This window comes from Triplophysa rosa, unplaced genomic scaffold, assembly GCF_024868665.1.
Source record: "Triplophysa rosa unplaced genomic scaffold, Trosa_1v2 scaffold29_ERROPOS563055, whole genome shotgun sequence".
Classification (NCBI taxonomy): domain Eukaryota; kingdom Metazoa; phylum Chordata; class Actinopteri; order Cypriniformes; family Nemacheilidae; genus Triplophysa; species Triplophysa rosa.
Window position 1 is genome coordinate 75,122 of NW_026634318.1, and position 12,881 is coordinate 88,002.

Sequence of the window (12,881 nt, forward strand, 5' to 3'; positions counted from 1 at the left end):
CTACTAGTGCTGATCCCACTGGAAGATTACGTCTCGCAGTAGCGCTTACTTGTGGCTAGTCCAGTCAGTGTTGTTCCACTTGAGGTCGTGATACGGCTCAGCACCATGGCGTGTAAAGATAGGTCCCCAGTCTGTCTCTCAACACGACGTTGAGAGACCGACTGAAGGGGAACATCTCGGTTACAACTGTAACCTCCGTTCCCTGATGGAGGGAACGAAACGTTGTGTCTTCATGCCACAACGCTTTGCCGACCCGCTGCAGCATCCAGGAGATGTCTCTCAGGTTCCTCAGCCCAAAGGGTGAGTGAATGACCGCCGCCGCCTCCCTTTTATACCCGTATGCACGGGGCGGGGACTGGCATGCGTGTGCCATTCGCCAAAGCCCATTGGCGTTTTAAATTCCTCTCGGAGATGATAGGTTCTCAAGATCAAACCCCAGTCTGTCTCTCAACACAACGTCTCATTCCCTCCATCAGGGAACGGAGGTTACAGTCGTAACCGAGATGTTTTCAGAAATGAGCTTTGACTATTACATCGCACCCAGTGCTGGAAATGGCTGAGGTTCACTGAGGGGACTCTAGTTGGGGACATATTTTATATTTTTAAGCAATAGGTGCAGAACATCCTGCTTTACTTACTTTATTGTTTATGTTTACAGGGACAATACACAATTAAAAGTAATTGCACCAGAGTTAGCTAATAATTTACATCTGCTGTCCCTGGGCAGGTAAACAAATAAAGTAACATACAATATTACATATACACCACATATAACATCACAATACATATATCCAAAGATGTAAGATTAATAAAAACAGTATATAAAAAAACATGTGACTTACAACACAGTCATTAGTGGTTGCAAATTTGTTCTGATAGCAGCCAGTGCTTAAGATTAATTCAAAAATCTGTCAATGCTTTGGATGTTTGTAAGTAAGGAATTCCATAACCTCACTACTCTAACCGAAAACACTGTTTGACCAAAGGCGGTTTTTCTATACTGTGGTACTAAATCTCCCCTAGCAGATGCTCTTGTCCTACCGGCACTGCCGTTATGGGCCAGGCGTCCCCTAAGAGGAGGGCGAGCAAGATTATGGATAATTTTGTACATCAAGAATACATCACTGTAAAATACAAAATTATCAAAATTAAACTTTTTCAAAATTGTGCAATAATGATAATCCCTTATCCCTGCTGTTTTATGTATGAAATTTGTATAGCACTTGGAGGCTATTACGTGAATGAAAGATTCCCTTGAAATTCACTCCCTTGGACTGAATTCAGCAGTGTTACCCCACTTTCCAGCTGTGATCACACCACTACATCCATGATCTAAAAAGATTAGTGCATAATCACTTAATAAATTTGATGAAACATAAAGACTTTAAAATTATGTTTCAGCTACTGTGCCTTATTTTACATTTGTACAATACAATGTTTTTATTTAGCACAGTATAGCTAAAATATCAAATAAACAAATGGCACCTGACCTGAATGTTCCATCACGCCTAAGTAATGAATGACTTAATGAAAAGTTTTACAAAGAGAGTATAAAGGGAACAATATTAAATTGATAACTTTTCGATGACAGCTTTCGGCCGATTTAGGGATGCCCATCCCAAGGTAACTAGAAATTATTCCAGCTCTTGTCTGGATCCAGCCTCCCACAAAGACTTCAGATTATCTAACACCTGTAGAAAAATGCTGCCAGAAGTATCAAACCATGATATGGCTTCAGATAAAGTCAGCATGGACCAATAAACAAAACTGCTGAAATTTACAGACAGTTGATCTGCCGGTTGATATACCAGATTGATTGCTGCTGCTCAGCCAGCTAGTAAACAAGCAGTATTAACTTATGTTAAAACAGTATTAACAGTGTTAAAGTGGCAGCAGAGAACTGGCACTCCTTGATGAGTCTGTTTTTTCTTAGTTTAGAAGTTTATAATACATTATATATTCTTACTGTGGAATTAAACAACAAAGTAAAATAGATAACAATAAAATAACACTTAATTCAATTACATTGCAAACAACTACTTTAAATAATACATAGATTCATTTCAATACAATTACATTTACATCAATATTCATACACCATTTCCCACATTTTAATTTTTCTTCTTGCTTAGTATTTATCCAACCTATAGTCCTACATATTAAGCTATATATATTTCTCAAATTGAAGTTAATTATTCTGCCCTTATGTCTCCAATGAACAAACATACACTCTTAAAAAATGTAGTTTCACTATATGCCATAACCATTTTTGTCTGAATGGTTTCTTAATGAACCTCTAACATCCAAAGAACCTTTTAGTTTTCACAAAACGTTTCACAAAAGGTTCTTTGTACTAGAAAAGGGGTCTTCAGGTTATGAAAACCTAAGAAAGAAATGTTTTTTATTGGAAAAAGGTTGTTTGGGGAATAAAAAATGGTTCTTCTATGGCATCGATCAGATGATTTGGCACAATTTGTGGTACAAAAGAAAATTAATGGTGGGGGGTCATTTTACAACAAGGAGAACCTTTTCTCATCTTTCTAAACTACATTTCAGTGAAAAATGGCAGTTTAATGTTATATGTTTTCAAAAAATAACCCATCATCTAAATTGACTCCACTAAATGAATTCTTGGGGTGGGAGCAACCTATCTGGTTTTAATATTTAACCAAGTTGTGTTGTCTGTGTGGTCTCTATGACAATGATGGGTCACTCCTTTTATATTTACCTACATATGCCGCAGGTCAGGTCAAATTTGTAAGTGTTTTAAATATTTATACTTATATATATATATATATGCTTGCTAATACACTATTGAATTTAGGTAATAATAACTCTAAAATGCAATACATGAAATTGTGCTGTTTTGACTAAACTATAACATACTGTAACATTGTAGCTCTTGTTTCTTGCTTATAGAACGAGTCAGCACTAACATCCTTGTATAAGTGGAGAAAATGGCAAACAAAGCACAAGAGGTTAGTCAATGAAAAATATTGTTACATGATGTACCTAAATTGACAAAACGTGTTTCTTTACTGAATGTGGATGTATTGTACTTTGCCCTCTAGGATGCTGTGATCAATAAGAAATATGTGCAGGAGATTGCTAAACAGTTAGGGTTTGAGTGGACGGTTCTGGCATATGAACTTGATTTCACCAGAAATGAAGTCAGACAGTTTCAGGCCACATCCAAAGACAAGAAGGTTCAAGCCCAGAGAATGCTGGAATCATGGTGTGTAAAATTAATTTAATGCTGTGTTTTACAAGAACAAGGTGACTGATTCAAAGTTCAGAAATATAAATTAATACAAACTGACTAAGGAGAGATGGACTACTTCTGACACATTCATTTGCTGATGGTAATAACCTTAAAAAAGGCAACTATTTACCACTTTATTTATAACTCTAGCAAAACTGTCATAATAAGACCTTTAAAAGGGCTACCCAAATTAATTTTGGTTTCTAATTCAGGTATGAACGCTCCTGGGACAAAGCAAACAAAACCAAGTTGCTGCAGGATGGTCTAGATCGAGCAGGTCGCCGTGATCTGGCTGAAAGGCTCCGCTGCCTGCACTGGGGTCACCAGAAGCTCAGTCGCAGAGTGGAACTGCCCTCTGCCTTCCCTTTCATCATTACTGTCCATAAGACTATAGATAACAAAGATGCCTTAAGCAGGATAAATTTGCTTAATCGCAGTTATAGCTAAAACAATTTGGCATTTTATATAGTCATATACATTTTGACTTTTTGCAATAAGGTTAATTTCAATATTTCCTAAACATGTCAATATGTCATTTGCTTTAATGACAGCATACTTAACAAAACCTGATTATGTAAATCAGGTTATGTCAGTTTATTTTCAGGTTTTTAGAAACGATATCACATGTGTTTTGACACCACTGCATGTTATTTCCTTAAACACTTTTTGTAAAAGCATATTCATTCTGCATTTTCTTATGTATTGCTCAAAACTGTTTTTCCAAGTTATTGTTGTACCAATAGCTCTTCCTGTATTCAGATCAAATGTGCTGTTTTGTTCTCCCTAATCCCCTTAAAATGTCTATATCCATGACGACCAGTAGCGTTGTTAACCACCACGCAAACCACGCAAATGCGTACGGCCAGCAAGCTTGGGGGCCCCCTAGTGGCTACAAGCAGTAAAATCATTTGACGCTTGATTTATATATTCAGATATACGCAATGAAGCGCACGTATCAAAGCGGTGCTCAAAAACCAAAGAAAGCAAAAGAAAAGAAATCTAATAATAATTTTACGAATATAGCAATACAATGCTATGAAAAGAAGAATGAAAAGAAGAATCTTGCACCTTTTACTTTCTTATACTGTAGCTAAAAGCAATCTGTATTATTCTGAATAAAACAAAGGACACTTTTCATCCCAAAACCAAGAAGGTTTATTCTTATAACAAACTGTAGAGACTTTTGTGCTGTTATGTGGTTAAACGTAAAATAAATCCAGTTTATATTTGTATGTATATACTGTATGTCTCATCAGTGGCGTAACTTTGTTTTGAAAAGTGGTGGGGACAAAGACTCGAGTAAGAACTCGGTGGGAATATTCATGAACATCACAAGCGCGAAACATGTAGGTGACTCCTCTAGAAAACAGTATAAAAATTGTGCCGCTTTGTCGATGGCTTCAGTGGTGTAACGTTAGTGCGAAAGACGCATGCTGCCGTGAAGCAGGTTCGAATCCGCTGATCTCACTATTCTAAATTTTCACATATCAGATCTGCTTCCATTTGTTTTTAAACTATATCATGTTTTCATCAATATATAATTTAAAGCATGTTGTGCTTTATTATATGTAAGGATGGCTGTTGCCGTACGTAATTAAACGTATTAATTCGTGATGAAACAAAAACTACTGAAACGAATGTGTGTTTTCCCCATGTTAAAAATTTGGTGTTTGACAACCCCCTGCTAATAAGGACAAACATTCAAGTATACAGGGGAAACAGATGGAAAATAATATCTTTAAAAAATCTTATTTTCACTAATTACTACGGGCATTGCCTGATAGGCTACAAATATACAACAAACTTTCTAAATTTTGTTTTGAACTCATGAAACTACAAAGTTGTGACTTTTTCCATTTATTGGAGTTTTCTATCAAGTATCAAAATGTAATTAATTTTGCAATAGGCGATAGCAACCGCATGTCGAGAACAATAAGGACGAATATATAGCACCAAAGTGCAATTAAGCGCAAAATGTTTGGTACATGTATGACTTGAACAGCCATTTTCAAATATTTTCATCATTTTATTAAAAATAAATACCTTTACAATCTGATATGTGATAGGGAAAAAGTTCAGCAAAGAGCAGTCGCGAACCCACGACGACATGAAGGAGTAACACTTGTTTTACGCTCTACGACAGGGGAGCAGTTAAGCTTCGTGTGCCTTTCTTACATTTTGTCTATTCCAATCTGAAACTGATGGGCGAAGTTAGTATAAATAGCCTCTGCTTACAAAGCGGGCTACTTGCACGGTAAATAGACGCTCCGTATTTTTTATTTCTTCCAATAAGTGGTGGGGACAAAATTGACTTTGGCAAAAAGTGGTGGGGACATGACCCACCCATCCAGCCAAATTAGCCTATGTGTCTAATTAATTCCATGTGCTCATTACTGCTGTGAATTCAAAAAAATATGTATCTCGCTGCGGGCTGCGGTGTGATCCAACCCGTCCACATCAGTGTGATGTAAGGCTGTAAAATAGTCAATTTCATTAACATTGAAGCAGTAAGACACACAGTAGGTGGGACAATAAATTTTGTTCGTGTTATCAATAAAAAAAAGAAGAAGACGAAAAGTAACCGAAGTGTCGCTTGTGGCTGTGGCTTGTGGCTGTGGCTACCCGATCCGTCCCGGAAACACGATTTGTTCCGCGCATGCGCGAAACTGACGTCACTTCCTGTTATCGCCGACGTTTTACGACAGTCTTCTCGACCTGGGACCAGCTCGGTTACGTCGTGCAGCCAAACCCCTTTCAATGTGTGTGACAGCGGTATGGATTCCTTTGCATTTTATGAAAGACTTCAAAAATTTCTCTTAAAAGGAGAAATTCCTGACTGTCCTACAGAGCGTCGGAAGGTGAACCGGGCGTCTTCGAATTTTATCATCAAAGGTAATTAAGTTGCGTTAAGCGATTTTATAATTAAAAGGAGAACTGACAATCTGTTACAACCTGGGTCATGTGCTTAATTTACAAAGTTATGTTTAAAATATCGAGCTACATTAACTGTACTTGTTAAATTCCCTATAGAATAAGAAAACGATAGAAACCTTCACAGAGATGCTAATGGTTTACATTAAAATACTACTATGAACCATTAGCTTTTACCATTAAAACCATTACAATTACATTACATTACCAATAACCTTCTGCCCTGTCCGAGGTTCTGAATGTTCTGGGCTAGGTTTTCATGATCATTATTCCGTATTTTGTGTACAGTCCCTGAAGCTGAGAAACACCCCACATCATGATGCTGTTTCCACTACACTTTACTGTTAAGACGGTATTGTACAGGTGTTGAGCAGTGCTTGTTTTTCTCCAGACATGATGCATGAATCTGAGATTCATCAGACCAGAATATCTTGTTCTGACAGTTTGAAAGATTCGTTGAAGTACGTTTTTGCATATTTCAAGTTTCCATGTGTCTTCACTGAGCAAAGGCTTGAGTCTGGCCACTAAGCCATAAAGCCCAGATTGGTGGAGTGTTGCAGTGATGTTTGTCCTTCTGTAAGTTTCTCCCATCTCCATATATGATCATGGAGCTCAACCAGAGTAATCATCAGCTTCTTGGTCACCGCTCTACCAAGACCCTTCCTCATCGATGGCTCAGTTTGGACAGGAGGTCAGCTCAAGTAAGAGATCTGGTGGTTCCAAACCTCTTTCATTGAGGATAAATGGAGGCTACATGCTTCTGTGAACCTTCAATACAGCAGATTTTTTTCAGAAGTCTTCCCCAGATCTGTGCCTTGATACAATCCTGTCTCAAAGCTCTACTGGCAGTTCTTTTGACCTCATGTCTTGGTTTTTACTTTGATATGCATTTTCAGCTGTTGCACCCTTTATAGAGAGGTATGTGCCGCTCCAAATCATACTTATTCAATTGAATTTGGCACAGGTTAACTCCACTCGAAGTGTATAAACATTAAAAGCAAAACTAATGCTTCTGAGCAAAATTTCAAGTGTCCCAGAAAAGGGTGTGAATACTTATGCAATGTACTTATTTTTGTTTTTTATTTTTAATAAATTTGCAAAGCTGTCAAAAATCAGTTTTTTGTTTTGTCATTATTGTGCATGGAGTGTAGATTAATGTAAAAAAATAATCATTTAAAGTAGTTTAAGATAAGGCAGCAGCATAACAAAATGTGAATAAAATGAAGGGGGATGAATACTTTTGCAAGCACTGTATATATAAAACATGTTAATTACACTGTGCTCTGGAATACTTGATTCTGATTGGCCAGTTGCAACATTCCAAGGTTTGATATTCCCAGATAACAAGCACACAAAACTAATAACACATGGTAACCCAGTCTTTATCACACTGTCAGGCTTTATTCTGCGATAACAACCTGCTGCCTGTACATCATCCCTTACCTAAAAATTGCAGTTGTTTTTTAAACTAACTGTGGATGCACTTTTCCTTTTCCAGTTTTTTCCTCAACAGTCCAGTGGGGATTCTTGTGGTGTCTACATGCTGATGGTAAGAATGTTTAATTTATCAAAGCTGTTAGATAATAAAACCAAAGTCTTACAGTGTTATTTGTGTTTCACAGTATGCTCTCAGCATCTGCACATCATGTCCCTTAACATTCACAGAGGTAAGCTGGATTTTCACACAAGTATGTCATTGAACTACTGGTATGTGTGCATTTTTTTTGTGTGTTTGTGTGTTTTAGGAGGAGGTGCCATTGATTCGCCAGTGGTGGTGCATTAACCTCATGGAAAGATTTTGCCTAGAAGGGTATGATAGATTCTACAGATATAATTTCAGTATCTTGGCTGTATTAAGTTAGCTAAAGCTATTACATAGAGTTCATATACATTTACATATATTTTCAAAGGCATGGACAGAGGTTTGCATACTGGACCGAAGAAGCATCCCAACTCCTTCAGGGGATCGTTGAGCCTGTGTTTAGGGTGTCGAAATTCACCACCACCAAACTGTCACCCAGCAGAAGAGTTGTGGATGACAAGGACATTGATAAGGTTAATGATTATACAGTAGTGGTTATACATGAAGCATTTGCATGATTGCTGAATAAATAGTATAACTGTTGTGCCATTTTACTATGTAAGGAATAAATGACTATAGGCCATTTAATTAGTCAACCAATTAGAATGAAGCATAAACTTCATTTACTTCAATAGGTGCAGCAGCCAACCATTGTCCAAGACCTAAATACAGCGTGGTACTGGGTACAGAATCACAGACACTTATTCCGTGGGGAGGTGACAGAGCCTGCCTTTTTGCAGATGACAGGGGTGATCAACAAAATGCCATCAAGAACCTCTTGGGGGTCAATTCTCTGAGGCGAAGATGCCTTTTTGTTTATATTTAATTACCAAGAAGACATGGAAACATTTTTTGTCGTACGTGTTGATGACCAAGGCCTAAAGGTCAATGCTATGTTCTACAAAGAGAAATGTAGTGTGTGAGTGTGTGTGTGCGCGTGTGTGAGTGAGTGAGTGAGTGAGTGAGTGAGCGAGCGAGCGAGGGAGTGAGCGAGCGAGCGAGCATGAGTGAGGAATGGAACAAATGTATAAATAAATTGAAAGAATATATATATAACTGTATTCTGTGTGTTTCTTAAATGCAGTTAAATATCTAGAACAGTTATGTAGAACCTATCTTTATAAAATGAATAGAAAGAAAACATCTGTATGCACATCTGTATTTTCCAAATTGTGTATAGCAAATTTAAACAATTCAGTTTAATTTGACCATTTATTTAATTCAATGAAGTTAATTTGTGCCACATATTAACCAAATTTTAACCGAAATGGATCGGGTAGTTATTTTTTATGACCACCTTAAAACAAACATGCATTATAATTCAGCAACAATTTAACAAGCCAGGAAATATCTCAAAGCATTGTAAGAAACAAATTAAGAAAAAAGAAACTTATACAGATATAATAAATACATTTATTAATAAATGTAATACAAAATGTATAAAAAATAAACTCTGAGTGTAAAACAACAGCAGTCACGGTATAGCCTACATACCCGAAACTGCCGTAAAGTGTTTCGATTTATTTTCAGACAGGAAGTGACGCCACTTCCGGTTAATCCAGTTCTTACGACAGTCGACTTGATCCGTTCAGGGGTTGCTCGATTTGTACTGTGCATGTGCAAAAGCGCATCACGACCCTTGTCCTGCGAATGTGCTCGATTAGATATTTGGTGATGAGTAGGCCTATATGTGATAGCAGTATGGACTCTTTTGCATTTGATGTACAACTTAAATATTATCTCTTAAAAGGAGAAATTCCTGACAGCCCTACAGAGCGTCGGAAGGTAAAACGGGCGTCTACGAATGATACCCTCAAAGGTAACTAAATACCGAGAAACTGACTGTCTAACGTTACACAATATGTCATGTGCTTAATTTATATGTTAACTGTAAATTACCTGTTCAGCTCTCTCTTGTACTTAGGTGCCCTAATGAATAAAAATAGATTTGATAACAGAACCATTAGCTTTCTTTCTACAATTAAAACCATTACAAAATTACTGTTTTGTATTGTTTTGGGGGTTATTCAGAGGTTTACATCTGCCACAGTGCATAGACCATAGTTTCCATCCCAACCAAAACAATTTCTATTACAACCATTAAATCCAATAGAATTGCTTATTTTTTTCAGCAGGGTATTAATATTATATTAGTGATCATATAGTGATAAAAGTGATCATAAATATAGTTTAATCTGAGTCAGATATTAATATGATTTATTTTTCTTTACTTTGAACTGCAACCTTTCCTCTTTAAACAGATGACAGACTCTTCTACACGGGCCCTAGCAGAGCAGGCAGTACATACGGCTAGTTGTCCTGTCAGAGGAAGAGAAAACATCTGATCTTACAGAGTGCCACAATAACCCAGGAACTGGCAATCAAGAGTGGTGTGGGTTATTGCTGGCTACTATTGGTCCACAATAATCAACGACGTGAAAGAATGGGTAATATACTACAGAGGTGGTACTTTACTTTACTGAATGACCCCATCAAACTGTTGTGCCAGTCTTGCATTCCATTAAGGTACTGCTTACAATATTTGTGCATACTCATGAGACTAACAAGCTAGTCTCAAGCTTGTGTACAGTTTTACCAGCATTTGACTGATGCTAATTTTGTCCCATGCAGTTAAAAGAAGCTTGGGAGGTGCTTGGTTTAGATTGATTGGACCACTACTAGAAACAGAACACAGCAACAAGTATGTCCGTACCATGACTGACCTGTACACCAAGTGGGTGATTTCAGAACCCATGCAGTCTAAGACAGCAGCTGAAGCTGAGACAATGCATAATTTTAAACCTGGCAGCTTTCACAAGGATGTAAACGATCTGCCTTTAATTTCAGGTGGGAAATGCTTGCCTCAAGATTGTAGGAGAAGCTGCACGACAACATTTACTGTGTACTATTGTGGCCCGGTTTCACAGACAAGGCTTTAGCTTACGCCAGGACTAGGCCTTAGTTAATTATCTGCATGCTGATGGTAAGAATGTTTCATTTGTCAGAGCTGTTAGATAATAAAAGCAAACTCTTACAGTGTTTTGTGTTTCACAGTATGCACCTGCACATCGTGTCCATTAACATTCACAGAGGTAAGCTGGATTTTCACACAAGAAAACATAATGCCATCAAACTACTGTGTGTGCGTTCGTGCATGTGTGTGTGTTTTAGGAGGAGGTTCTATTGATTTGCCAGTGGTGGTGCATTCAACAAGTGTATGATAGACTATCCTACTATATACTGTAGACTATGATTCTGGAAGTTGTGCTGTTTTAATCCTGCTGGATCTCAGTGCGGCATTTGACACTCTTGATCATGGCATTCTTTTAAATCGCCTACAGCAAATTGGGATTCAAGGTTGTGTGTTAAATTGGTTTATATCCTATTTAAAGGGCCGAACTTTTTCAGTAGAGAATGGCAAATATTCTTCAACTTGTGCACCAGTCTTATATGGGGTTCCACAGGGCTCAATTTTAGGTCCTGTTTTATTTTCTTTGTACATGCTTCCTTTATATGCCATATTTAAAAAGCACAATGTTTCTTACCACTGTTACGCAGATGATACTCAGTGTTATGTTCCTCTGCACCCTAAGGATGGCTCCAGCCTGCAGCATTTGTTTGATTGTATAAGAGATGTTAAACAGTTGATGTCTGCCAACTTCCTCCAGTTAAATGAGTCTAAGACTGAGGTCTTACTTTTTGGCTCCCCTGCTTCTTCAGAGGTTGTGGCCAGTAAACTAGGACCTCTATCTGGTAATCTTCATTCACATGTTAGAAACATAGGCGTTATTTTTGACTCTACTCTGACTTTTGATAAACAGATCAATGCTGTGGTTAGGAGTTGTTTTTATCAGTTAAAGAATATTGCAAAGATGAAGTCATTCTTAACATTAAGAGACATGGAGTCTGTAATACATGCTTTTATCTCATCCCGATTAGATTATTGTAATGGATTGTACTTGGGTGTTTCACAGTCCCTATTGTCACGTCTTCAACTTGTTCAAAATGCTGCTGCCAGATTGTTGACCGGAACAAGGAAGAGGGAACATATCTCACCAGTGCTGATCTCTCTTCACTGGCTCCCAGTTAAACATCGTATCCATTTTAAAACATTGTTGTTTGTTTATAAGGGTTTGCATGGACTGGCTGCGTCATATATCTCTGATCTCCTGTTTCACTGTAATGCTTCCAGGGATCTACGATCCACTAGTAGTCTTCAGTTGACTGTTCCAAGGTCACGTCTGAAATCGAAAGGCGACCGTGCCTTTTCAGTGGCTGCCCCACAGCTTTGGAACAATTTGCCAACTTACATAAGATTTGCTCCAACATACACTGATTTTAAGTCCCTTCTTAAAACGTATTTATTCAATATTGCATACGGTCGCAAGTAAGCACAGTGGCATAACTGTAGTGTATTATCTGTTGTTTTGTTTTGTTTACCTTTGTATTTTGGTATATGTTTTAATTTTTGTACAGCACTTTGGCCAACAGCTGTTGTTTTTAAATGTGCTTTATAAATAAATATGACTGACTGACTGACTATCCAGCCAAGATAATAATATTACATCTGTAAAGTCACTGTTGGTAAAGTGAGAACATATTAGTGACTGTTTAAACTGCCATTTGCGGGTTTCATTCACGCGCACACAGCCAATCTAACGCTGTTTTTAAACGCATCATTTGTTTTGTTTTATGTAACAGACACCCGATGGTAGTCCAAACCATTGCAGTCTATCTGTCCTTCGGGTTTTCTTCCCACCTTTTCGATTTCAACATGGCAGCGGAGTGAATATTGCATATACATATTGCATGTATGCTGAATATGTGCCTATATACATGCATGCACATATACATACATGAATACAAACTTGTGTCTTAACTTTACCAGGTGCAGCAGCCAGCCATTGTCAGAGACCTACATTCAGCATGGGACTGAATACAAAGTCACAGAGACTTATTCCATGGGGAGGTGCCAGAGCCTGTATTTTTGCGGATGCACAGGGACGATCAACAAAATGTCATCAGAAAAGTCCTGAGGGGTCAATTTTCCAAGGCGAATGATGACTTTTTGTTTGTATTTCAGTATCAAGAAGACATGGAAACATT

At 37.7% G+C, this 12,881-nt stretch overlaps 1 protein-coding gene and 1 long non-coding RNA gene across 7 annotated transcripts; both read left to right on the forward strand.

Moving 5' to 3' along the window:
* The first annotated feature begins 439 nt into the window (after window positions 1–439).
* Window positions 440–4,475, forward strand: wu:fc50b12 (uncharacterized protein LOC103911624 homolog). 3 transcript variants are annotated; one of them, XM_057327831.1, is made up of 4 exons: window positions 440–2,757; window positions 2,900–2,978; window positions 3,072–3,235; window positions 3,475–4,475. In XM_057327831.1, the coding sequence occupies exons 2-4, from the start codon at window positions 2,958–2,960 to the stop codon at window positions 3,707–3,709; spliced, it is 420 nt and encodes a 139-aa protein (XP_057183814.1). In that variant the 5' UTR covers window positions 440–2,757; window positions 2,900–2,957; the 3' UTR covers window positions 3,710–4,475. The 3 variants fall into 3 exon arrangements, with proteins under 3 accessions (XP_057183814.1, XP_057183813.1, XP_057183812.1); XM_057327830.1 differs by having other exon boundaries at window positions 2,920–2,978; XM_057327829.1 differs by having other exon boundaries at window positions 440–2,978.
* A 4,899-nt stretch (window positions 4,476–9,374) lies between these two features.
* LOC130550378 (uncharacterized) lies at window positions 9,375–12,301 on the forward strand. 4 transcript variants are annotated; one of them, XR_008962403.1, is made up of 5 exons: window positions 9,375–9,594; window positions 10,037–10,301; window positions 10,407–10,476; window positions 10,623–10,758; window positions 10,830–12,301. It is a non-coding gene; the product is annotated as an uncharacterized LOC130550378 (long non-coding RNA). The 4 variants fall into 4 exon arrangements; XR_008962402.1 differs by having other exon boundaries at window positions 10,037–10,476; XR_008962401.1 differs by having other exon boundaries at window positions 10,407–10,758.
* The last annotated feature ends 580 nt before the right edge of the window (window positions 12,302–12,881 follow it).